This window comes from Amblyraja radiata, chromosome 3 (genome assembly GCF_010909765.2).
Source record: "Amblyraja radiata isolate CabotCenter1 chromosome 3, sAmbRad1.1.pri, whole genome shotgun sequence".
Classification (NCBI taxonomy): Eukaryota; Metazoa; Chordata; class Chondrichthyes; order Rajiformes; family Rajidae; genus Amblyraja; species Amblyraja radiata.
In genome coordinates, this window is record NC_045958.1 from 101,417,205 (window position 1) to 101,443,790 (window position 26,586).

The following is a 26,586-nucleotide window of genomic DNA, read 5'->3' on the forward strand; positions in this document are numbered from 1 at the left end:
TAAAATAATGTTAAAGACATTATTCGAGGTGCGGTTTGCCATTCGATACTGTGGTTATGGTGCAAAAAACACAAACTCTTGGTAGAACCTGGAGGTTAAAGCAGCACATGTGGAGACAAAGGGATGGTCAACACTTCAAGTCAGGAGCACAGAGAGTAGATGGTCAATATAAACAGATGTCGGGCGGGGGGGGGGGGGGGGGGTTGTGACCGTCCATTAAATGATAGCTCGATGCTGGTGAGATGAGGAACAGAGAGATCTTGGAAAATATTCAAAGATCTTTGAAAATGGGACACATCTGGATAATTTGGTAAGGAATGCACACGTGACTGGCTGGAGTACTGTGTGCAGTTCTGGACACTGTCAGGAAGGATTTGATAGTGCAAGAGAGCATGCAGAGAGGATGTAAGACATTGTGAGGGGTTGTGAGGACATTATAGGTAGATTGCAGGAGACGTTTGCTCATATGCAATAGATACACTGCAAGGTTGTTTATGTGGGGTGAGGAGAAGGAGATGTGAAGGGGATTTGCGGAGTTTTATACCCAGAAAGTGGTGAATAATGTCAATGCACTACCTCAGAGTGGTTGCAGCATTTATGAAAGGCCTTTATAAGCACATGAATAATCTCTGCATAAAACTGTGGATAGAAGGCGGGGGACCAAGCGCTGGGAGATGGGGTTAATAGGGAAGGGTGCCCAATGGTCAGTATGGTTGATTTGGGCCAAAGGGTTTGTTTCTATGCTGTTCAATTCAATGACTAATGATCACATAATTTAAAAAGAGACTAAATAAAAACATTGGGTAACAGTAACTCAGTGGGTCAGGCAACATCTCTGGAGATGGATCGATGACATCTTGGATCAGGACCATTCTGTCTGAGTCGGTTGGAGTCTGAAGAAGGGTCCCGAACCAAAGATGCTGTCCGACCAGCTGATTAACCCTAACATAGAAAAATAGGTGCAGGAGTAGGCCATTCGCCCCTTCGAGCCAGCACCACTATTCAATATGATCATGGCTGATCAGCTAAAATCAGTACCCCTTTCCTGCTTCCCCATATTCCATTAGCCCTAAGAGCTAAATCTAACTTCTTCTTGAAAACATCCAGTGAATTAGCCTCCACTGCCTTCTGTGGCAGAGAATTCCACAGATTCACAACTCTCTGGGTGAAGAAGATTTTCCTCATCTCAATCTTAAATGGCCTACCCCTTATTCTTAAACTGTGACAGCTGGCTCTGGACTACCCCAACATCGGGAACATTTTTCCTGCATCTAGCCTGTCCAATCCTTTAAGAATTTTATACGTTTCTATATGATTCCCTCTCATAGAAAACATAGAAACATATCCTAAATTCCAGTGAATACTAGCCCAGTCGACCCATTCTTTCATCATATGTCAGTCCCGTCATCCAGGGAATTAACCTGGTGAACCTACACTGCACTCCCTCATTTGCAAGAATGTCCTTAGTCAAATTAGGAGATCAAAACTGCACCCAATACAACTGCAGTTGGACCGCCTTGTTCCTAAACTCAAATCCTCGCAATGAAAACCAACATGCCATTAGCTTTTTTCACTGCCTGCTGTACTTGCATGCTTACCTTCGGTGACTAATGTACAAGCACACCCAGGTCTCGTTGCACCTCCCCTTTTCCTAATCTGACAACATTCTGATAATAATCTGCCTTCCTGTTCGTGCCACCAAAGTGGATAACCTCACATTTATCCACATTTTACTGCATCTGCCATGCATCTGCCCACTCATCCAACCTATCCAAGTCACCCTGCAGCCTCATAGCATTCTCGTCGCAGCTCACGCTGCCACCCAGTTTTGTGTCATCCACAAACTTGGAGATGTCACATTTAATTCCCTGGTCTAAATCTTTAATATATATTGTACATGACTGGGGTCCGAGCATCGAGCCTTGCGGCACCCTGTGTCTATGTGTGTTTTGTAAATTAGCATCTACAGTTCCTTATGTCTAAGTAAAACACGCTGGCTAACGATAGCGCATTAGCGGTCATAACGCTAGAATTACAGGAATGTGGAGATCTTGCAGACTTTATTTCTGTTATTCTACCCCTGCTCCTGATTGAAAAGGTTAATTATTAAGAACATCAGGTAACTCATCTCCCTTCATGACAGAGGAAATCCAAGAAGTGGGATGAAGTGTTTTGTAAGAAAATAAATTGGGAATTAAATATCTGTGTGTGAATATCAGCAAATTGTTTGACCTGTGAATTAATGCCTTGTTTCATTTGCAGAGGGTAGAATATTTGTTTATTTATATTCATCCCTTTTTACAGGCGTGAGTTGCCATTTACAAAGACAGGGCATCTTGTAAACCTATGGAATGAAAACAAACCAGTCAAAATTGGAAGGGATGGGCAGGTACATCAAGATTAACTTTTCAGATTTGTGCTAGTTTTGGAATTTGTTGCCTTTGAGTCATTGTCGTTTATTTCTGCAGGAAATTGAACCTGAGTGTGGCACGCAGCTTTGTCTTCTATTTCCACCGGATGAAAGCATTGACTTGTATCAATTCATTCATAAAATGCGGCACAAGCGAAGAGCGCATTCTCAGCCGCGATCAAGGGGGCGGCCTTCTCGGCGTGATCCTGTCCGGGAAGTGGGAAGGTTAGAAACGTTCTTTGGACTGATAGTAGGCACTTGTATTGGAATAACATGACGGAGCACTAAGAGTCACCAAAATCATGGTACCAGCGATACAGAAGATCGTTTTAAAATCCTCATGCCAAGCTGCATGGACCAGTCTGTGGCTTCATTGAGGATTACACAGCCTACCCTTGACAGCTGTGGGTGCTATCGCATTGGCTTTTCGTCTTCAAGAGTAAAAGTGGAGCCAAACGTGATTAAAGCATAAATGTCCAGAATGAACTATAATAAAAAAAGGGGTGTTTTATGTTATTTTGTACACAAGTTCAGAGTAGTACATCCTGTATACAATCTGCGTGGAGGGAGTGTGAGGCATTCTGTAGAAGTAATTAAATCTTGGTGTGATAGGTGGAGTGTATATTTTTAATGGTAAACTTGCTTTTATAACATCTTGTGAAAGCCTTTTTTTTCCAGGTACATTCCTGTGGATAATAATGTGGCCTGGGACTTAAAAAGGATCAGTGTCTGTTAATTTTGCAGAAGATGACATCTCATGTTGGGTTAAGTTATTTTTTCTTCTTGGTGAAGAAGAGCATTAAGTGTGGGACTCTTTCACTTGGTGCTTCACCATGGTCACCGTGACGCATACACCGATTGAAAGTATTCCTTAAAGTTAGTCACAATGAATACATTTCCATCAAGCTGCTGAGCTTCTGAAAACATCCACGTGGTTAGGTTTTTTTTAATAAAAAAAAGGGAAAATCGATGGCCCTCGGAGAGCTGGCAACAAACCAGAGAGTGGATGTTGCTGAGTCCGTGTGCGATCTTCCTAGATGTCCACAGTGCCTCTGGACCTGTACAATTTGAAGCCACCTCACTGAGCACTACTTACGAACAGTATACAGTTTCCCTCCTAATCCTGGGGGGAGAAAAGGGGTGTTTACACGGTGGAAAAAAAGCGGAGAATTTCAAAGAACTGATGTAACCACTGTGCTTAGTGCCTTTGCCTGTAGCCAACTACCAAACGACAGATTTAAGTCTTTCAATGCCCTCCACTCTGTCTAAGGACTATGGATTGATGTAGTTTGCTGGGATACAGCCTTTGACCAATGTTTCCTTCCATGAGAAGCACCTGTGGTAGGTAGAAAATAATCAACAGTGGCCCATTTCTTTGATGTAGTGGACTGTCGATATAGGTAGGAGGAAACCTGGCAGTGCCCCTCCCTTTGGCTATATGGACTGTGCGGCCAGCTGTCTTTTGAAGTTATAAGCCGAAGGGCTCGCTGTGCTAATTTAAAGGTCTTTGTGAATGGAATTTGTTTATTTGCACTGGACTGCAGTAGCATTGCTACCACAACACCTACGCTCAGCCTGCCAGGCCCTTCTTTTATGTTTGTGGCTCACGCATCATAAGTCATTAGTTTGGACTGCTTTATGAACTTTACTGTCAAATTAAAATCTTCGTTTGCGTGGTCAAAAAGCAACGACAAGAAGCGGTATGTTCTTCTTTAACCAGAATTTTTATATAAACTTGCTATTGTTTCCCTTGTTTTGTTTTAAATAATAGGGTGAGAAAAATACAGTTTCTTTAGTACTCATGTTACCGGGCTGAGGGAGCTTTTTAATTTTAATTAATTGCAACTCTGAGCATTCGGCTGTAATTTCTGCCTCATCAAAACTGGGTAACCTGTATGAACATTGATTTAATCGAGCATGCGATCTCCCAAGCTTCTGCTCCATACCATTAGTTAATAGTCATTTTACCCTAGTATCAGATTGGGTAGCATTATTATTCTTGAAGCTTTTGTGCAGATGTTGATTAACCTGCAACATGAGATTGATGCAGACTGTAACTGATTACACCTCAGCTCAGTAATGAGACCAGATATAGAATTAATGAATTTTTCTCACTGCAAATGGTTTTTGTGCCTTTTTAAATTTAAATAATGAAATTCTTTGCAACAGAAAACTAGAGTAAAAAATTGATTATGAACATAACAGACCATCGTTTTTCCTGATAATTTTGGACAAACAAGGCTTCCAAGGAATTTTGTTGACAGTTTTATATATCCAATGGTTTCTCCCCATAAAGTTAGGAAATTATTTTGATCTTGCACATTGGAATGAATCACCTTGTTTGAAATAGATTTCAGTTTCTTGATCTTTTTATCCATGTTTATGCACTTTCTGCTTTGTTAAACGTGACAGCACATTTATCAGAAAGAATAGGATAATTGTTGAATATTTAAGCTGTGTGTTTAAAGTTTTATAATCAAGAACTTTGGTTTCACTGGGGATATTCTGCTGTCTGATAATATTTTTCAACTATTGTTTCAAACCATGTGTGAATATATTGAGCTATTGATCAGAATCACTAAGAATGAACAAAAAGATCTATTGTGTAATATATGGATTGCATTCTGATTTCATGAAAATGTTTTATTTAAGCTTTCTGCTGCTGTAGTAACCACAGTGAGTGGTCTAAGTGGGAGCGATTGGGAAATGCAGCTGTACACATTGGCACTCTAAGGTTGTAATTTACTCTGGATCTTTGTTTGTGATGTCAGATCTAATTTGATGGTCTTTCTGCACTGTTTTAAAAAATGGGAGGTTTACAGATTCCTTTCTCTTGTATTCAGGTTTGAATCTGCTGTTAGAAGAACACCATGCACCAAGTCAAATAGTTCAGTATTTATTTCAGTAAAATAGGACAGTCATCCAACTAATTTGGTAAAACTCATTTGTACAGTTATTCTGATGGTGAAGTGCAAGAAATTTTTGCATCGCTTGATTGCAGCCTTCAAACTTTTTTTTTTTGCATTTGGTCGTCTTTTCAATTGTATTCATGTTTTTGTTGTTTTATAATGATTCTGTTTACCTAATTTGCGTAGGCATCGACCAGAAGAGTTTGAGTCGTATAACGCCAGAAAGAGACCAAGGATTGACTACCCACCTGAATTTTCACAAAGAACAGGTCAATATCTTGTAGCGAATTCAAATCCGAGTTAGAAATGTGACATTTCAATGAACTCTACCTACCCCAATGTGCACTTTGTTTTCTACCCATTCAAAAATGCTACTGGTCGCAGTCTTGAATCTAAGAACAATTAAGATTGCCACTAAAATCGTGCCACATGATATCCTTGGATTTCTCAAAATAAAATATGACTAAATAATTGTAACTTCAGGTAAGTGGGCATTTGTTATGCTGAAAGGATTCCCCTTGGTTTCTACTTCAGGTGCTGATGCTTTTAACTAACTTAGCCAGTTATCAGAGGAAGTTTATAAATTATTGAAGAGATATAGGCAATAAACTGATAAAGAAAATGGCTTTTAGAAATGGACCACATGGCCAGTAGGATAGTATGAGTATAGTATTTAGACAAGGTACTAAATGAGTATCTTGCATCTGTGTTCTCCAAGGAGAAGGACCTGGAGGACAGTAAGATCAGCAAGGGGTAAACTCGTATGTTAGGCAGTTTGAGATTGGAGCATGATGAGATCTATCCTAGGTTTTTGAGAGAGGAATGTTGGAGCCTTGACAAAGATCTATGCATCTTCTCCAGCTGCAGACTAGGTCCTGGAAAGCTGGAGAGTGGCCAATGTTGTTCCTCTATTTAAGAAGGAAAGCAGAGAATGCAGGAAGACAGTGAACCTCGTGTCAGTGGTTTGGAAACTACTGGAGAGGATTGCTCAGGGTAGGGGTTGCACTCATTTGGAAGATAATAGATTAATTAAGGACTGTCAGCATGGCTTTGTCCGTAAGAGGGCACTCACCTCTTACAAAGGTTTTTGAGGAGGCGACAGGTGATTGGTGAGGGGAGGGCACTGGATGTTGTCTATGTAGGTTTTTGTAAGGCATTTGATGAAGTCCTTCAAGGTAGGCTGGATCTGGAAGTATAAGGTGCGCGTATCCATGATGACTTGGTCGTTTAGATTTAGAGCTGCCTTACTCATAGAAGAGAGGGTTGTGGTGGAAGAATTATTCTGGCTGTAGGATTGTAAGCAGTGGAGTTATGCAAAGATCTGTGCTGGGACATCTGGTTGTGATTTGATAAAGGACTTGAACATAAATGTTACATTTCATACCAGGGCATCGGAAATGTCCTCGTTCTTCAGGGAACGGGGATTCCCCTCCGCCACCATAGATGAGGCTCACACCAGGGTCTCATCCATACCCCGTAACACTGCTCTCTCTCCCCATCCCCGCACACGCAACAAGGGCAGAGTCCCTCTGGTCCTCACCTTTCACCCCACCAGCCGTCAAATACAACACAATCCTCCGCCATTTCCGCCACCTCCAACGTGACCCCACCACTCGCCACATCTTCCCATCTCCCCCCATGTCTGCCTTCCGCAAAGACCGCTCCCTCCGCAACTCCCTCGTCAATTCTTCCCTTCCCTCCCGCACCACCCCCTCCCCGGGCACTTTCCGTTGCAACCGCAAGAAATGCAACACCTGTCCCTTCACCTCCCCCCTCGACTCCATTCAAGGTCCCAAGCAGTCGTTCCAGGTGCGACAAAGGTTCACCTGTATCTCCTCCAACCTCATCTACTGCATCCGCTGCTCTAGATGTCAGCTGATTCACATCGGTGAGACCAAGCGTAGGTTGGGCGACCGTTTCGCCGAACACCTCCGCTCAGTCCGCAATAACCTACCTGACCTCCCGGTGGCTCAGCACTTCAACTCCCCCTCCCATTCCCAGTCCGACCTCTCTGTCCTGGGTCTCCTCCATTGCCAGAGTGAGCAACAGCGGAAATTGGAGGAACAGCACCTCATATTCCGTCTGGGGTCCTTGCGTCCTTATGGCATCAACATTGAATTCTCCCAATTTGGCTAGCCCGTGCTGTCTCCTCCCCTTCCTTCACCCTCTAGCTGTCTCCTCCCACCCTCCCATCCGCCCGCCCTCGGGCTCCTCCTCCTCCTCCCTTTTTCCTTCTTTCTTTCCCCACCCCCCGTCAGTCTGAAGAAGGGTTTCGGCCCGAAACGTCGCCTATTTCCTTCGCTCCATAGATGCTGCTGCACCCGCTGAGTTTCCCCAGCAATTTTGTGTACCTTGAACATAAATGTAGACAGGTTGATTAGCGAGCTTGCAAATGACGCCTAAATTTGTATAGTTGCGGATAGTGGGAAACGTTAGCAGAAGATACAGTGGGGTGTCGATCAGCTACAGCAATGGGCAGAGAAATGGCAGATGGAGTTTCATCTGAGCAAGTGCGAGGTATTACACTTTCGAAGGTCGGATTTAAGGGAAAATGTGCAATGAATGTTAAGACTCCTAACAGCATTGATGTACAGAGGGTTCTTGGAATCCAAGTCCATGGCTTCCCAAAGTGACAATACAATGTCAAAGACTAGAGGGCATAGCTTTAAGGTGAGGGGGAGAGCAAAGTTTAAAGGAGAAGATCAGGGCAAGTTTATTTAATCAGTGGTTACCAGGAATGCTCTGTCGGGTCGAGATGGAGGCATGTAAGAGCCATTTGGGTAGGCACATGGATATGCAGGGAATGGAGGGATATGGATCAGGTGCAGGCAGAGGAGATTGCTTGAACTTGGTGGCATTTTCGGCATGGACAATGTGGGCCTCTTTCTGTGCTGCACTGTTTCATATTTACATTTTTTTGCTTTTCAACTGTGAACTCCAGCTTTCAATTGTAACTGTTGCCTTTCTTTCATAAAATGTTATCACCCACATCAGTTTGATTTTGAATCTCCGTACCATTCAGGAAGGAATCGCTCATGTGTGGCCATTAGTTTGTTATTAAAAGTGTCCCAGTTATATGGATCCTCGGAAATGACTGCTGAATGTTTTTGTACACCCTGTTGAAGATGATATTTGTCATGTCATGAAATGTAATACCACGACCTACATAGGCTTTGAATTTTTTTCTCTATTTTGTGATATGTTGTTTGGTGGAACCTAGTTTAATATAACCATTGTGAATTCATTTGTAGAGGTGAACGTATCCTCTGCTGGAAGTGTGCTTATCTGAGTTAATATTCCAGAAAATTCCCAATAATATGAAAACTGCATGATATATTTAAGACTAATCAAGTCAAGTTTATTCGTCACATACACATACGAGATGTACAGTGAAATGAAAAGTGGCAATGCTCGCGAATTTATAAATATAACAAATATATCCTTGGTTGACTAAAAACATAGTGACAACGTGTTCTGCTCCCAAATAGTTTAGTTTATTATTGTCCTGTGTGCTGAGGTACAGTGAAAAGCTTTTGCTTGCATGTTACCCAGTCAAAGAAAAGACTACACATGATTACAGTTCAGACCCGCCTGAAGAAGGGTCTCAACCCGAAATGTCACCCATTCCTTCTCTCCAGAGATGCTGCCTGTCCCGCTGAGTTACTCCAGCATTTTGTCGCTTTTACAATTAAGCCATCCACAATGCATAGATAAAGGATGAAGGGTATAACATTTAGTGCAAGATAAAGTCTGATCAAAGATAGTTTAAAAGTCTCCAATGGGGTAGATGGGAGAAGGACTGCACTGATGAGAGAATCGTTCAGCTGGAAACTGTCCCTGAATCTGAATCAATGAATATTACATCGGTGAGACCAGGCGCAGGCTTGGCGATCGCTGCGCCCAGCACCTCCGCACAGTTCGCCCCAACACCTCCGCACAGTTCGCATTAACCAACCTGATCTCCCAGCTGCTCAGTATTTCAACTACCCCTCCCATTCCGAATCCGACCTTTCTGTCCTGAGCCTCCTCCATGGCCAGAGTGAGTACCACCGCAAATTGGAGGAGAGCAGCACCTTATATTTCGCTTGGGTAGTTTACACCTCAGCGGTGTGAAAATTGACCTCCAATTTCAGGTAGAAACATAGAAAATAGGTGCAGGAGTAGGCCATTCGACCCTTCGAGCCTGCACCGCCATTCAATATGATCATAGCTGATTATTCAACTCAGTATCCTGTACCTGCCTTCTCTCCATACCCCCTGATCCCTTTGGCCACAAGGGCCACATCTATCTCCCTCTTAAATATAGCCAATGAACTGGCCTCAACTACTTTTTGTGGCAGAGAATTCCACAGATTCACCACTGTGTGAAAAAAAAAAATTCTCGTCTCGGTCCTAAAAGACTTCTCCCTTATCCTTAAACTGTGACCCCTTGTTCTGGACTTCCCCAACATCGGGAACAATCTTCCTGCATCTAGCCTGTCCAACCCCTTAAGAATTTTGTAAGTTTCTATAAGATCCCCCCTCAATCTTCTAAATTCTAGCGAGTACAAGCCAAGTCCATCCAGTCTTTCTTCATATGAAAGTCCTGACATCCCAGGAATCAGTCTGGTGAACCTTCTCTGTACTCCCTCTATGGCAAGAATGTCTTTCCTCAGATTAGGAGACCAAAACTGTGTGCAATAATTCAGGTGTGGTCCCACCAAGGCCCTGTACAACTGCAGTAGAACCACCCTGCTCCTATACTCAAATCCTTCTGCTATGAATGCTAACATACCATTCGCTTTCTTCACTACCTGCTGCACCTGCATGCCTACTTTCAATGAAAGGTGTACCATGACACCCAGGTCTCGTTGCATCTCCCCTTTTCCTAATCGGCCACCATTCAGATAATAGTCTACTTTCCTGTTTTTGCCACCAAAGTGGATAACCTCACATTTATCCACGTTATACAGCATCTGCCATGCATTTGCCCACTCACCCAACCTAACTAAGTCACCTTGCAGCCGCCTAGCATTCTCCTCACAGCTCATAGTGCCCCTCAGCTTCGTGTCATCCTCAAACTTCGAGATGTTGCATTCAATTCCCTTGTCCAAATCATTAATATATATTGTAAATAACTGGGGTCCCAGCACTGAGCCTTGCGGTACCCCACTAGTCACTGCCTGCCATTCTGAAAAGGACCCTACTCCTACTCTTTGCTTCCTGTCTGCCAGCCAGTTCTCTATCCACATCAATACTGAACCCCCAATACCGTGTGCTTTAAGTTTGCATACTAATCTATTATGTGGGACCTTGTCAAAAGTCTTCTGAAAGTCCAGATATAACACATCCACTGGTTCTCCCTTATCCACTCTACTAGTTACATCCTCGAAAAATTCTATAAGATTCGTCAGACATGACTTACCTTTCATAAATCCATGCTGACTTTGTCCAATGATTTCACCACTTTCCAAATGTGCTGCTATCCCATCTTTAATAACTGACTAGCATTTTCCCCACTACCGATGTTAGACTAACTGATCTGTAATTCCCCGTTTTCTCTCTCCCTCCCTTTTTAAAAAGTGGGGTTACATTAGCTACCCTCCAATCCTCAGGAACTACTCCAGAATCTAAAGAGTTTTGAAAAATTATCACTAATGCATCCACTATTGCTGGGGATACTTCCTTAAGCACTCTGGGATGCAGCCTATCTGGCCCTGGGGATTTATCGACCTAACACCACTTCCCTACTAACCTGGATTTCACTCAGTGCCTCCATCTCATTTGACCCCTGGTCCCCTGCTATTTCCGGCAGATTATTTATGTCTTCCTTAGTGAAGACAGAACCAAAGTAGTTAGTTAATTGGTCTGCCATGTCCTTGTTCCCCATGATCAATTCACCTGTTATTGACTGCAAGGGACCTACATTTGTTTTAACTAATCTTTTTGTCTTCACATATCTATAAATACTTTTGCAGTCAGTTTTTATGTTCCTTGCCAGTTTTCTTTCATAACCTATTTTCCCTTTCCTAATTAAGCCCTTTGTCATCCTCTGCTGCACTCTGAATTTCTCCCAGTCCTCTGGTAGGCTGCTTTTTCTGGATAATTTGTATGCTTCATCTTTTGTTTTGATACTATCCCTGATTTCCCTTGTTATCCACAGATGCACTACCTTCCCTGATTTATTCTTTTGCCAAACTGGGATGAACAATTGTTGTAGTTCATCCATGCGGTCTTTAAATGCCTTCCATTGCATATCTACCGTCAACACTTTAAGAATCAATTACCAGTCTATCTTGGCCAATTCACGTCTCATACCCTCAAAGTTACCTTTCTTTAAGTTTGGAACCCTTGTTTCTGAATTAACTATTTCACTCTCCATCCTAATGAAGAACTCAACCATATTATGGTCACTCTTGCCCAAGAGGCCACGCACAACAAGACTGCTAACTAACCCTTCCTCATTACTCAATACCCCGTCTAGAATAGTCTGCTCTCGTTGGTTCCTCTACATGTTGGCTTAGAAAACTATCCCGCATACATTCCAAGAAATTCTCTTTCTCAGCACCCCTGCCAATTCGATTCACCCAATCAATATGTAGATTGGTCACCCATTATAACTGTTTTACCTTTGTAGCACGCATTTCTAATTTCCTGTTTGATGCCATCCCCAACTCCACTACTACTGTTAGGTGGCCTGTACACAACTCCCACTACCGTTTTCTGCCCCTTAGTGTTTCGCAGCTCTACCCATATCGATTCCACATCCTCCAAGCTAATGTCCTTCCTTTCTATTGCGTTAATCTCTCTAACCAGCAATGCTACCCCACCTCCTTTTCCTTTCTGTCTATCCCTCCTGAATATTGAATATCCCTGGATGTTCAGCTCCCAGCCTTGGTCACCCTGGAGCCATGTCTCCGTGATCCCAACTATATCATATTCATTATTAACTATCTGCACATTCAACTCATCCACCTTATTACAAATGCTCCTTGCATTGAGACACAAAGCCTTCAGGCTAGTTTTTACAACACTCTTACCCCTTATACAATTATATTGAAAAGTGGCCCTTTTTGATTTTTGCCGTGGATTTGTCTGCCTGACACTTACTTTTCACCTTGCTTACCTATTGCTTCTACCCTCATTTTACACCCCTCTGTCTCCCTGCTCATGCTCCCATCCCATCTGCCACATTAGTTTAAATCCTCCCCGACAGCACTAGCAAACACTCCCCCAAGGACATTGGTTCCATTCCAGCCCAGGTGCAGACCATCCTGTTTGTACTGGTCCCACCTCCCCCAGAACTGGTTCAAATGCCCTAGAAATTTGAATCCCTCCCACTTGCACCATTTTTCAAGCCACGTATTCATCTGAAATATCTTCCTATTTCTATTTGCGTAGTACTTGCTTTCTCCATCCTACCCCTCCCCTTCCCAGCTCTCCCGCAGCCCATGGTTTCCGCCTCTTCCCTCTTCCCGCCCCACCGCCCTCCCCCACCCCCACATCATTCTGAAGAAGGGTCTCAACACGAAATGTCACCTATACCTTCGCTCCATGGATGCTGCCTCACCCGCTGAGTTTCTCCAGCATTTTTGTCTACCTTCTGAATCTGGAGGTATATGTTTTCAAACTACTGTACCGTTGCCTGATGGGAGAGGGGAGAAGAGGGATTGACCAGGATGAGACTTGTCCTTGATTATGTTTGTGGCCTTGCTGAGGCAGCGTGAAGTGTAGAAGGAGTCAATGGAAGTTGGTTTGCTTAATGGTCTGGGCTGTGTCCATAACTCTGCAATTTCTTGCTGTCTTGTATATAGAGTAGTTCCACTTTATTTACATAAAGCTTTTCCAAGGCGGTGATAGTAAATGCAGAATACTTGCACTGTAGAATTCAATATAAAATTAAAATGCCCATTTTCTATTCTCGAGGTCCATTGATAAAATTTCAGTGATTGATCTGGATCAGTATGTACAGAACCAGCGAGGTTATGAATGCCTAACAGTAAATTGTTACAGAATGTAGTTCAGGAATTTCCGAATTCCCGAATTATCCAGAAGTCTTTTCCCCTCTTATCATAGTGTTTGGTCGCGTCTGACTGAGGATAGTGTTGATTGCTTTTGTTAATTATAAAATAATCTGCAATCTAGCAATCTAGAAAGACAAAATTCCAGCTCGATTGCTATCCTTCTGTTTAAAATATAATTCAGTGTCTAACTATGAACAATACCGCCTGATAAATTTAGTTTAAAAAGTTTATGGGCCTATTAGCGAACGCTGCTACTTGAGTTTAAATGGCCCACTGGTTTTGTGTTTTTAATAGGAAGCACAGTTTGGTATTTGCAGAGAATTGCATGTGATTTTATCCTGCAATTAACTCTGAAATGAAATGTCGTCTGAATCTATGCACTTTCCCCCTAAAGTGCTAGGTTTTTAGCTTTGAACCAAGCAACTGAAGGCAGTTTGTAATCTTTACATATTACTAAATAAAAGCTACAGTGCCCTCCATAATGTTTGAGACAAAGACTCATCATTTATTTATTTGCCTCTACTCCACAATTTGAGATTTGTAATAGAAAAAATCACATGTGGTTATAAAGTGCACATTATCCGATTTTAATAAAAGCCAGTTTTATACACTTTGGTTTCACCATGTAGAAATTACAGCAGTGTTTATACATAGTCCCCCCCATTTCAGGGACCATAATGTTTGGGACACAGCAATGTCATGTAAATGAAAGTAGTCATGTTTAGTATTTTGTTGCATATCCTTTGCATGCAATGACTGCTTGAAGCCTGCAAATCATGGACATCACCAGTTGCTGGGTGTCTTCTCTGGTGATGCTCTGCCAGGCCTGTATTGCAGCCATCTTTAGCTTATGCTTGTTTTGGGGGCTAGTCCCCTTCAGTTTTCTCTTCAGCATATAAAAAGGCATGCTCAATTGGGTTCAGATCGGGTGATTGACTTGGCCACTCAAGAATTTACCTTTTTTTTTGCTTTGAAAAACTCCTTTGTTGCTTTAGCAGGATGTTTGGGATCATTGTCTTGCTGTAGAATGAACTGCCGGCCAATGAGTTTTGAGGCATTTGTTTGAACTTGAGCGGATAGGATGTGTCTATACACTTCAGAATTCATTATGCTACTACCATCAGCAGTTGTATTATCAATGAAGATAAGTGAGCCAGTACCTTCAGCAGCCATACATGCCCAGGCCATAACACCCCCACCACAGTGTTTAACAGATGAGGTGGTATGATTTGGATCTTGGGCAGTTCCTTCTCTCCTCCATTCTGATGTAAGTTAATCTTCGTCTCATCTGTCCACAAGACCTTTTACCAGAACTGTGGTTGCTCTTTTAAGTACTTCTTGACAAACTGTAACCTGGCCATCCTATTTTTGCAGCTAACCAGTGGTTTACATCTTGCAGTGTAGTTTCTGTATTTCTGGTCATGAAGTCTTCTGCAGACAGTGGTCATTGACAAATCCACACCTGACTCCTGAAGAGTTTCTGATCTGTCGGACAGGTGTTTGGGGATTTTTCTTTATTATAGAGTGAATTCTTCTGTCATCAGCTGTGGAGGTCTTCCTTGGACTGCCAGTCCCTTTGTGATTAGTAAGCTCGCCAGTGCTCTCTTTCTTCTTAATTATGTTCCAAACAGTTGATTTTGGTAAGCATAAGGTTTGGTTGATGTCTCTAACAGTTTTATTCTTGTTTCTCAGTCTCATAATGGCATCTTTGACTTTTATTGGCACAACTTTGGTCCCCATGTTGATAAACAGCAATAAAAGTTTCCAAAGGTGATGGAAAGACTGGAGGAAAGACTAGATGCTGATGAGCTCTCTTATACCTGCATCAAGGAGGCATTTAAACACACCTGAGCAATTACTAACACCTGTGAAGCCATGTGTCCCAAACATTATGGTGCCCTGAAATGAGGGGGACTATGTATAAACACAGCTGTAGTTTCTACATGGTGAAACCAAAATGTGTAAAAATAGCCTTTAATAAAACTTGGCAAAGTGCACTTTAACTACATGTGATTTTTTCTATTACAAATCTCAAATTATGGAGTACAGAGGCAAATAAATAAATGATGGGTCTTTGTCCCAAACATTATGGAGGGCACTGCATGTAGAATTTGTTTAAAAGTAAGGCGAGTGCCTGTTGAACCATTCTTGAAGGCATCGTAAGGCTCAAACGAATTGGTGACAATTGGGTGAATTCTTTGAAAGACTTTTTGGACTGGGTATTTTAATATTTCTTGTGAATTGCTCTCACAAATGTTTGGTTCCCAACCTAATGAAAATACTTTAATGAATAATTAAGTAAGAAGCCCAATAATACTATTTCATTTATCTTCAGTTCCTATATAAAGTCTTTCTTTATAATGGAACTTCATTTATGCAGCACGGAAATGAGCCTCATGGCCCAACTAGTCCACGTCGAGCAATTTCCCAAGTTTACCTGAGTTAGTCCTACTTGCCTGCATTTGGCCAGTATTCCTCTAAGCCATTGCTATCCATGCACTCATGCAAATGACTCTTAAGGGCCTGTCTCATTTATGCTATTTTTTTAGGTGACTACAGGCGACTAGGCTGTCGCCACATGGTCGCCGGGGTGTCACCTGTATGTCGTGAGTAGTCTCCTCAGTTGCCCAAAGAGTCGTATCATCTTTCTGGTCGCCGCTGGATTTTCAACCTGTTCAAAAAATTTCGGCGACAGTGGGTTGATGCCAACGAGCGTAGCTTGACTCCTCCTGGCGTAGGTGCTGTCATAGGTTGTTGCCAGGTCACGTAGGTTGTCGCCGGTGCTGACTTTGGTGAATTCCATTGGCCTCTACCTACGTCAACCGGCGACAGGTACCGGTGACTGAATTGTCTTCAGTTGTCGCCGTCAGGGTCGTTGCTTGTCGTAGTTTGTCGCGGGTGGACGGAGGTTGACTTCAGTTGCCATAGTTGTCACCTGTGTGGTCGTAGGCTGTCGTTGGTGGACGCCCATATGGGTCGCTGGTTGTCGGTAGCTTGCCGTAGCTTGACGTCGACTAGGTGGTAGGTTGTTGTGGCTTGTCGTAGACAATGTGTAGGGGAGGTTCAGTCGCCGGTTTTTCGGCGACCTGCTACGACTATGACAGTCGCATAAAAAATGCCTGTGGGACAGGCACTTAAGCATTGTAATTGTACCCATCCTACCTGGGGGCAGCGACGGCGGCCGGGCCTCTGGCACAAAGACCGGTCCGGTTGCTCAGAAGGGTAAGGAAAAGAAGGGGAGGGCAATTGTAATAGGGGACTCTATAGTCAGGGGGTCGGATAGGCGATTCTGTGGACGCAGACAGGAGTCCCGGATGGTAGTTTGCCTCCCTGGTGCCAGGGTCAGGGATGTGTCTGAACGTGTCCAAGAAATCCTGAAATGGGAGGGAGAGGAGCCTGAGGTTGTGGTGCATATAGGTACCAACGACATAGGTAAAAAAAGAGAAGAGGTCCTGAAAGAAGAATTTAGGGAGTTAGGTAGAGAGTTAAGGAGAAGGACTGGAAAGGTAACAATCTCAGGATTACTGCCTGTGCCACGCGACAGTGAGAGTAGGAATGGAGCGAGGTGGAGGATAAATGCGTGGATGAGGGACTGGTGCAGTGGGTATGGATTCAAGTTTCTGGATCATTGGGACCTCTTTTGGGGAAGGTGCGACCTGTACAGAAAGGACGGGTTGCACTTGAACTCAAGGGGGACCAATATCCTGGCGGGGAGATTTGCAAAGGCTACTGGGGAGACTTTAAACTAGTATGGTTGGGGGGAGGGACTCAAATTGGGAAAGCTAGCAGTCAGTGTGTGAAGCAGGGGGCAGAGAATGGTAGCACTCTGACCCAAAATGTAGGGGAGAGAGAAGAAAAAGAAAATAATCAGAGAATAAGAGAGGGTGGGTTTCTTAAATGTGTATATTTTAATGCTAGGAGCATTGTAAGAAAAGTGGATGAACTTAGAGCCTGGATTGACACCTGGAAGTATGATGTTGTGGCGATCAGTGAAACATGGTTGCAGGAGGGCTGTGATTGGAAACTAAATATTCCAGGATTTCGTTGCTTCAGGTGTGATAGAATTGGAGGGGCAAGAGGTGGAGGTGTTGCATTGCTTATCAGGGAAGATATTACAGCAGTGCTTTGGCAGGATAGATTAGAGGGCTCGTCTAGGGAGGCTATTTGGGTGGAACTAAGAAATGGGAAAGGGGTAGCAACAATTATAGGGGTGTATTATAGACCGCCAAATGGGGAGCGAGAATTGGAAGAGCAAATATGTAAGGAGATTGCAGATATTAGTAGTAAGAACAAGGTAGTGATTGTGGGAGATTTCAATTTTCCACACATAGACTGGGAAACACATTCTGTAAATGGGCTGGATGGGTTGGAGTTTGTAAAATGTGTGCAGGATAGTTTTTTGCAACAATACATAGAAGTACCTACTAGAGAAGGGGCGGTACTGGACCTCCTGTTAGGAAATGAGATGGGTCAGGTGGCAGAGGTATGCGTTGGGGAACAGTTCGGGTCCAGTGATCACAATACCATTAGTTTCAATATAATTATGGAGAGGGACAAAACTGGACCTAGGGTTGAGATTTTTGATTGGAGAAAGGCTAACTTTGAGGAGATGCGAAAGGATTTAAAAGGAGTAAATTGGGACAGTTTGTTTTATGGGAAAGATGTGGAAGAGAAATGGAGTACATTCAAAGGTGAAATTTTAAGAGTACAGAATCTTTATGTCCCTGTTCGGTTGAAAGGAAATCGTAAAAATTGTAAAGAGCCATGGTTTTCAAGGGAAATTGGACACTTGGTTCGGAAAAAGAGGGATATCTACAATAGTTATAGGCAGCATGGAGTAAATGAGGTGCTTGAGGAGTATAAAGAATGTAAAAAGAATCTTAAGAAAGAAATTAGAAAAGCTAAAAGAAGATATGAGGTTGCTTTGGCAAGTAAGGTAAAAGTAAATCCGAAGGGTTTCTACCGCTATATTAATAGCAAAAGGATAACTAGGGATAAAATTGGTCCATTAGAGAGTCAGAGTGGCCAACTATCTGCAGAGCCAAAAGAGATGGGGGAGATATTGAACAGTTTCTTTTCTTCGGTATTCACCAAGGAAAAGGATATTGAATTATGTGAGGTAAGGGAAACAAGTAGAGTAGCTATGGAAACTATGAGGATCAAAGAAGAGGAAGTACTGACACTTTTGAGAAATATAAAAGTGGATAAGTCTCCAGGTCCGGACAGGATATTCCCTAGGACATTGAGGGAAGTTAGTGTAGAAATAGCAGGGGCTATGGCAGAAATATTTCAAATGTCATTAGAAACGGGAATAGTGCCGGAGGATTGGCGTACTGCGCATGTTGTTCCATTGTTTAAAAAGGGGTCTAAGAGTAAACCTAGCAATTATAGACCTATTAGTTTGACGTCAGTGGTGGGCAAATTAATGGAAAGAATACTTAGAGATAATATATATAAGCATCTGGATAAACAGGGTCTGATTAGGAACAGTCAACATGGATTTGTGCCTGGAAGGTCATGTTTAACTAATCTTCTTGAATTTTTTGAAGATGTTACTCGGGAAATTGATGAGGGTAAAGCAGTGGATGTTGTGTATATGGACTTCAGTAAGGCCTTTGACAAGGTTCCTCATGGAAGGTTGGTTAAGAAGGTTCAATGGTTGGGTATTAATGGGGGAGTAGCAAGATGGATTCAACAGTGGCTGAATGGGAGATGCCAGAGAGTAATGGTGGATGGTTGTTTGTCAGGTTGGAGGCCAGTGACGAGTGGGGTGCCACAGGGATCTGTGTTGGGTCCACTGTTGTTTGTCATGTACATCAATGATCTGGACGATGGTGTGGTAAATTGGATTAGTAAGTATGCAGATGATACTAAGATAGGTGGGGTTGCGGGTAATGAAGAAGAGTTTCAAAGTCTACAGAGAGATTTATGCCAGTTGGAAGAGTGGGCTGAAAGATGGCAGATGGAGTTTAATGCTGATAAGTGTGAGGTGCTACATCTTGGCAGGACAAATCAAAATAGGACGTACATGGTAAATGGTAGGGAATTGAAGAATGTAGGTGAACAGAGGGATCTGGGAATAACTGTGCACAGTTCCATGAAAGTGGAATCTCATGTAGATAGGGTGGTAAAGAAAGCTTTTGGTGTGCTGGCCTTTATAAATCAGAGCATTGAGTATAGAAGTTGGGATGTAATGTTAAAATTGTACAAGGCATTGGTGAGGCCAATTCTGGAGTATGGTGTACAATTTTGGTCGCCTAATTATAGGAAGGATGTCAACAAAATAGAGAGAGTACAGAGGAGATTTACTAGAATGTTGCCTGGGTTTCAGCAACTAAGTTACAGAGAAAGGTTGAACAAGTTAGGGCTTTATTCTTTGGAGCGCAGAAGGTTAAGGGGGGACTTGATAGAGGTTTTTAAAATGATGAGAGGGATAGACAGAGTTGACGTGGAAAAGCTTTTCCCACTGAGAGTAGGGAAGATTCAAACAAGGGGACATGACTTGAGAATTAAGGGACTGAAGTTTAGGGGTAACATGAGGGGGAACTTCTTTACGCAGAGAGTGGTAGCTGTGTGGAATGAGCTTCCAGTGAAGGTGGTGGAGGCAGGTTCGTTTTTATCATTTAAAAATAAATTGGATAGTTATATGGATGGGAAAGGAATGGAGGGTTATGGTCTGAGCGCAGGTATATGGGACTAGGGGAGACTATGTGTTCGGCACGGACTAGAGGGGTCGAGATGGCCTGTTTCCGTGCTGTAATTGTTATATGGTTATCTCTCCTACTTCCTCTGGCAGCTAGACTCACATAGGCACCATGCTCTGGTAAATTGAATAGAATACATTTTATTAGCCAAGTATGTATACATACAAGTAATTTGCCTTGGTGCTTTGCTCGCAAGTAACAACACGATATACAGTAGACAATTAAAAATGAAACATAATTTAACCATGTGAAGAATGAAATGAAATACCAGAGCACAAGGAGGCTACAGACTTTTGGCTGTTGAGTAAATATTGTCCCTTAAATCTTTTATATCTAATATTTTCTACACAATAGACTTTCTTGAAATAGGCTTCCTAACCCCATATACCTTTGTGCAGAAACTTGTTTGGGGAAAAAAATTGAAAGGGATATTCTGAACATCGCATGTGACCAGTGAATGTTGATGCATGACCGTAAATTGGCAGCAGCAATTGTGTGTTCTGTTGAAATATTTTAGTCTTCAGTTTGTTGCAGCTTCATTCGCATTCAGTTGAAACCGCGTACACTTTATTTGTGCATTTTGGTGAAGTGGATGGTTGCACCTGACTTATTTCAATGGCGCGGCATTGTGTCAATGTATCTGCCTGTTGTGTTAATGAGATGGATTCCTGTGTAAAGGGCCGTGATGCAAAATTGTGCTTGCTAATGTGTTCATGTTTGGGCAGGGTACATGAAGGACCCACGGTACCAAGAAGCGGAGAGGTAGGTTATCTAAATTAAATGACTCAGTTGCATTTGTGTTTTGCTTGTATTAACTTGATCATCATTTAAAAATTTATATCTCAACAGACGATTTCCCGGCATTAGACGCGATGTGTTTTTAAACGGAGTAAGTTGATTTTTGTAAAACCTCACTCAGTCTGTGAAATCAAAACATTCCAATGTATTGATAAATACATTTCAAAGCTTGGTTTCAAACAACAAATCTCTTGTTCACAGTCCTACAATGATTATATGAGGGAATTCCATCACAGCATTGGTCCACCACCACCTTGGCAAGGAATGGTGAGTTGGTGCAAAAATATACTTCATAGCAAACTTTAGATCCTTTAAAACCAGTGAAAGTGATCACTTTTTAAACTAGTGAAATTTCTCATGAAACAAAATGAGATGATTGTAATGATCTTTTTCATTCTGACCAATGTGCAAAGTTGTCATTGCAGGCCAAGTGAAACACTTGAAATCATCTGATTTCAACACTACCCCAACCGCACAAGCCAATTGTACATTTTAATCTTGCCACTGAGACAAGTGTTTTCCCTTTATCTACATCAACTTCAATTGGGGCTCTGTATTCATTATCTTTATGCTGCAGCTTTCATAACATCCTTTCAAAATGACTCGTTGGTTGTAAATCTGGCGACACAAGTCATGTGAAGTAGTCCTGATTTCCCTGCACAGCGCTCGCCTCACTTTTCTTTCAGGAGCCGACTTTTATTGCTTTTGCACCTTGGAGATCTGCTCTCAAGCCCAGTTTCTCATTTTGTTTGTCTGTCTGTCTGTGTCTGTCTGTCTGTCTGTCTCTGTCTCTGTCTCTGTCTCTGTCTCTGTCTCTGTCTCTGTCTGTCTGTGTCTCTGTCTATCTGTCTCTGTCTGTCTCTGTCTGTCTCTCTCTGCCTGTCTCTCTGCTCTCTGTCCGTCCGTGTCTGTCTCTGTCTCTCTCTCTCTCTCTCTGCCCGTCTCTGTCTGTCTCTCTCTCTCTGTCTGTCTCGCTGAACGTCTCTCTGTCTGTCTCTCTGTTCATCTCTCTGTCTCTGTGTGTCTGTCTGTCTCTCTGTCTGTCTGTCTCTATCTGTCTATCCGTCTTTCTTTGTCTGTCTCTCTCTTTGTCAGTCTCTTTCTCTCTGAAGTTTCTGTCCGTCTCCCTGTCCCTCTGTCCGTCTCTCTCTCTCTGTCCGTCTCCCTCTCCCTCTCTCTGTCCGTCTCCCTCTCCCTCTCTCTGTCCGTCTCCCTCTCCCTCTCTCTGTCCGTCTCCCTCTCCCTCTCTCTGTCCGTCTCCCTCTCCCTCTCTCTGTCCGTCTCCCTCTCTCTCTGTCCGTCTCTCTCTGTCCGTCTCTCTCTGTCCGTCTCTCTCTGTCCGTCTCTCTCTGTCCGTCTCTCTCTGTCCGTCTCTCTCTGTCCGTCTCTCTCTGTCCGTCTCTCTCTGTCCGTCTCTCTCTGTCCGTCTCTCTCTCTCTGTCCGTCTCTCTCTCTCTGTCCGTCTCTCTCTCTCTGTCCGTCTCTCTCTCTCTGTCCGTCTCTTTCTCTCTGTCCGTCTCTCTCTCTCTCTGTCCGTCTCTCTCTCTCTCTGTCCGTCTCTCTCTCTCTCTCTGTCCGTCTCTCTCTCTCTGTCCGTCTCTCTCTCTCTCTGTCCGTCTCTCTGTCCGTCTCTCTCTGTCCGTCTCTCTCTGTCCGTCTCTCTCTCTCTGTCCGTCTCTCTCTCTCTGTCCGTCTCTCTCTCTCTGTCCGTCTCTCTCTCTCTGTCCGTCTCTCTCTCTGTGTCCGTCTCTCTCTCTCTGTCCGTCTCTCTCTCTCTGTCCGTCTCTCTCTCTCTGTCCGTCTCTCTCTCTCTGTCCGTCTCTCTCTCTCTCTGTCCGTCTCTCTCTCTCTCTCTGTCTCTCTCTCTCTGTCCGTCTCTCTCTCTCTGTCTCTCGCTCTCTGTCCGTCTCTCTCTCTCTGTCCGTCTCTCTCTGTGTCCGTCTCTGTCTCTGTCCGTCTCTGTCTCTCTGTCTCTCTCTCTCTGTCTCTCTCTCTCTGATTAAGTCTTTAGATCCACTCAGTATTGAAAATCATCTGCCCATTAAATCCACACTCACCATCAAGCGCCCATTTCAATGAATCGTACACTGCTAACATTTGTTTTTATTTTCCGCACATTTCCATCATTTGCTCCCAGATTCCACCACACTCCCTACACATCAGGGGGTGCTTTACAACAGCCAGTCAGCCTCCCAAGCGGCACATCTTTGGGATGTACGCGGGAGCCCATTAGGTTACGTAGAATGTGTGAACCCCACACAGCACTCGAGCACAGGACGGAACCTGGAAAACTACCTGTGTTTCCACTGCTGCACATTAGTCTCAGCACCCTCTGGTTGAAGTAAAAGTGCTCATGTTTTAAATATTGGATGCGATTGTATGTTCTGCGGTTCATTGGAAGAACTCTCTGTTGAAAAGACAGTATTAACACGTAAAGTGTTTGCAATTTGCAGCCACCTTACCCTGGCATGGAACAGGCTCCTCACCATCCGTATTACCAACATCACCCCCCACCACCTCAAGCACACCCACCGTATTCCGGACATCATCCTGTCCCACATGAAGCAAGATATAGAGACAAGCGAGTGGTAGGTACATTCTGCTGGATTCGTGCAGCCATCTTGCCAATAACTGCTTATGTCAAGACATGAATGGCACTTCCTGTTAATAGTCTGCTCGGCTGCTTCCTGTTAAATGGAGATATTTTATATGGAGTACAGATTATAAATCATAATTGAAAGTAATGCAATTTTAGATCAAAATTTTTACTCTTGATGAATGGGATGAGTTATTTTCATTTAGTCTCTGACTCAAACGATAAATGAAGCAATAGCTGAAACGTTTAGTTTTCCCTTGTACCCTATTGTTCAGGTTGATTCAAATGCTCAAGCTGCTCGTTTGCAGTTTTTTGAAGATTGCATTCCTAGGAATTGAGGTATTTTCCGCTCTTAATTGTTGTGATTAACCTGGGAGTACAACCATATAATATGGGCTGCGCGGTGGGGCAGCGATAGAGTTGCTGCCTTGCAGCGCCGGAGACCCGCGTTCGATCCCGACTACGGGCGCTGTCTGTACGGAGTTTGCACGTTCTCCCCGTGATCTGCGTGGGTTTTCGCCGCGATCTTCGGTTTCCTCCCACACTACAAAGGCGTACAGGTTTGTAGGTTAATTGGCTTGGTGTAAATGTCAATTGTCCCTAGTGTGTGTTGGGTCGTGTTAGTGTGCAGGGATCGCTGGTCGGTGCAGACTCGGTGGGCCAAAGGGCCTGTTCCCGTGCTGTACCCCTAAACTAAACTAAACGTGTTTGTTGATGCTGATGGCCAGCAAGCAGCTGACCCTGTAAAAAGTGATGACTGCAGTTTCTCCTGTGTACTACTCTGCTGGATTGTACTAGAGAGCCCTTGGTGCCCTTAAAGCCCTGTCCCACTGTACGAGTTCATTCAAAGAGTTCTCCCGAGTTTGCCCTGATTCGAACTTGGAGATTTACGGTAAAGGCCGCTCGTCGGTGCTCGGGCCTCTCGTGGACATTTTTCAACATGTTGAAAAATGTTCACGAGTCTTCACGTTTGCCGAGTACCTGCCGTTAGCGTTACGAGCCGCTAAGAGACGTCCCCGAGCTCTGACGTACCCATTAGGCACATTCTACATGCTTCCATGAGTTTGACTTTTTTTTAACTCGGGAGAGCTCTTGAATGAACTAGTACAGTGGGACAGGGCTCTCTAAGTATGTGTGGATCTAAGTCGACGGAGGGGTCGTCATATCCTACAAAGTAAATTCAATTGTCAATTTGAATATCCAGGCACTTGGATGTAATTTTTAAGTCTTTATAATGAAAATGAACAATCTTATAAAAACTTTTAACATTAACAAATTTAGCATAAGCATTGAAGGAATATATTGAGCCATATTCATCCTAGTGTTACATTTAACATTTCTTTCAAATTAAAAATAAAGTTTAAAATGAAATGTTTGTATTGGTGTAGATCTTCTAGCTGTTGGTTCTGCAGATGATAGATACATAAGCTGTATATTTAGTGAGTAATATCTTGGTAGAACTTGTGTGTCCTCTTAAAGGAACATGTTTTTGGAACCTATGTGAAATGTTTTTCTGCTCCCAATTGGAAAGGAGCAGCATTCGATGCAGCATTGAAGCCTGTGTCCGAATCCAAGTTTTGACTAGAAGTCCATCTGCTCGGAGGTGGTGGGGTGAAATGTTTTGTGGGGTGGTTAGGTTCTTCAGTTCTGCCTCTCATTCTCTCCAACAGCATGACTATGATATGAGAGTAGATGACTTCCTTCGTCGCACTCAGGCAGTTGTCGCCAACCGACGGAGTAGACCGCGGGAGAGGGAGAGAGAGCGGGAACGACCCCGGGACAGCCGGCGGGACAGAGAACGCGATCGAGGCAGGGAACGCGATCGAGAGAGGGAAAGGATGAGAGAGAGAGACCGAGAGAAGGAACGAGGTCGATATAGGCGATAGCTCACCAGCTGAAGCACTGTCCATTTTTGTTTACAGTAGCTGAAAGATGTTTGGAACTGTTCCTTTTTTATTTTTATTTTTTTAAGTTAAATTACATATTCAAACTTACTGCGATCCTTGTATGTTTATTGCTTTCATGCATGTGGGACTATATCAACTGAATTTTGAACTTAGAAGGACAGATTTTTGCGGAACGATATATTGAGGGGATGGTAGTTTTCTGATGACCTTCATATGTGAATGTCAATGTCTAAAACAAACTATTTACCCTCCATTCAATTAAAAGCTGTAAGGAAGAAATCTGCCCTTGGTATAGACTTTGTTGTATGTAGTTGCACATGGATTAATGAGGAAAATATTGCTGCTATTAAGTATGCAACTTAAATATAATGGGCTGATCGTGGATCTAATGTTGTAGCAAGTAACCTTTTTTTTAAAAAACTTCATTTTTGATTTCAACTTTTTCAGTGTTAATGATGAAAGCAATATTCAATGATAATTGCAATCCAGTTTTAACTTTTTTTTAAATAAATCCCTTGCTTAAAGCATTTAATCAATGCTAAAGTCCATTATTTTTCTCCCAAAAATTAAAAAAAAAGCACGCAGTGGCCTGATAGATTTACTGTAAGTTTATGGTAGAAATTGTTACATTACCTTTAACTGCAAAACTTTTGTACAAAATAAACGAGGAAAACACTTACTTTCGGCGTGTGTTGATTTATTCCATAAACTGGTGTTGAAAGTGATTACTCCCTTTGTACTTACGGATGTAAAGTAACAATTCAGATAATGTCATTTGGTATGAAAATGTTTCGTGTAGATAGCCTGGACCAAGCCTCAATTAATAAATTGTTAAATATGCCAATTGGTTATGCGTATGTGTAAAAGTTTGGATGGTTTTCATTTATTTGAATCGGTGGCATCCATCCACACAATGTTAATCTTAGGTTTTTTTATGATGGTGTTCATAATTGTAATCTCAACACTTCAATTTTAATAAATTTATATAGGCCTGCACTGTTCCCTTTTTACTTTATTGCATTGTTCCATTTTCCATAAATGTTATTGTTTCTTTAACAAAAAAAATCCATGCATTTGTCCTGCACAGGAAACATTCAGAAAACTGCTTATTGCTTGTGATGTAATATTCCTGTTGGACGATATGCTGAATGGTGCTCATATCCTGATTTAGTCATTGTTCCATGGAGAGGCACCCTCTCCTTACTGATCTTGCAATAAAGTTACTTATGAACTTAACTACATTGTGTACAATCGGAACC

General features: G+C 42.8%; 1 protein-coding gene and 1 long non-coding RNA gene across 6 annotated transcripts in view; one reads left to right on the forward strand and one right to left on the reverse strand.

Annotated features, from left to right (window-relative positions):
* Positions 1-26,323, forward strand: part of ythdc1 (YTH domain containing 1) — a 50,757-nt gene extending 24,434 nt beyond the window's left edge. For 4 of the 5 annotated variants that reach the window (XM_033018448.1, XM_033018444.1, XM_033018446.1 and 1 more), the window contains 8 exons: positions 2,305-2,389; positions 2,469-2,635; positions 5,506-5,588; positions 20,752-20,788; positions 20,876-20,915; positions 21,026-21,091; positions 23,278-23,412; positions 25,091-26,323. In XM_033018448.1, the coding sequence (XP_032874339.1) occupies positions 2,305-2,389; positions 2,469-2,635; positions 5,506-5,588; positions 20,752-20,788; positions 20,876-20,915; positions 21,026-21,091; positions 23,278-23,412; positions 25,091-25,306 (829 nt within the window). In that variant the 3' untranslated portion in view covers positions 25,307-26,323. The remainder of the gene's footprint in view (positions 1-2,304; positions 2,390-2,468; positions 2,636-5,505; positions 5,589-20,751; positions 20,789-20,875; positions 20,916-21,025; positions 21,092-23,277; positions 23,413-25,090) is intronic. The other variant, XM_033018447.1, reaches the window with a different exon arrangement.
* LOC116971341 lies at positions 6,457-7,884 on the reverse strand. Its single transcript, XR_004411477.1, has 2 exons — positions 7,671-7,884; positions 6,457-6,676 (listed from the first exon to the last, which is right to left on the reverse strand). It is a non-coding gene; the product is annotated as an uncharacterized LOC116971341 (long non-coding RNA).
* Positions 26,324-26,586: the final 263 nt, after the last annotated feature.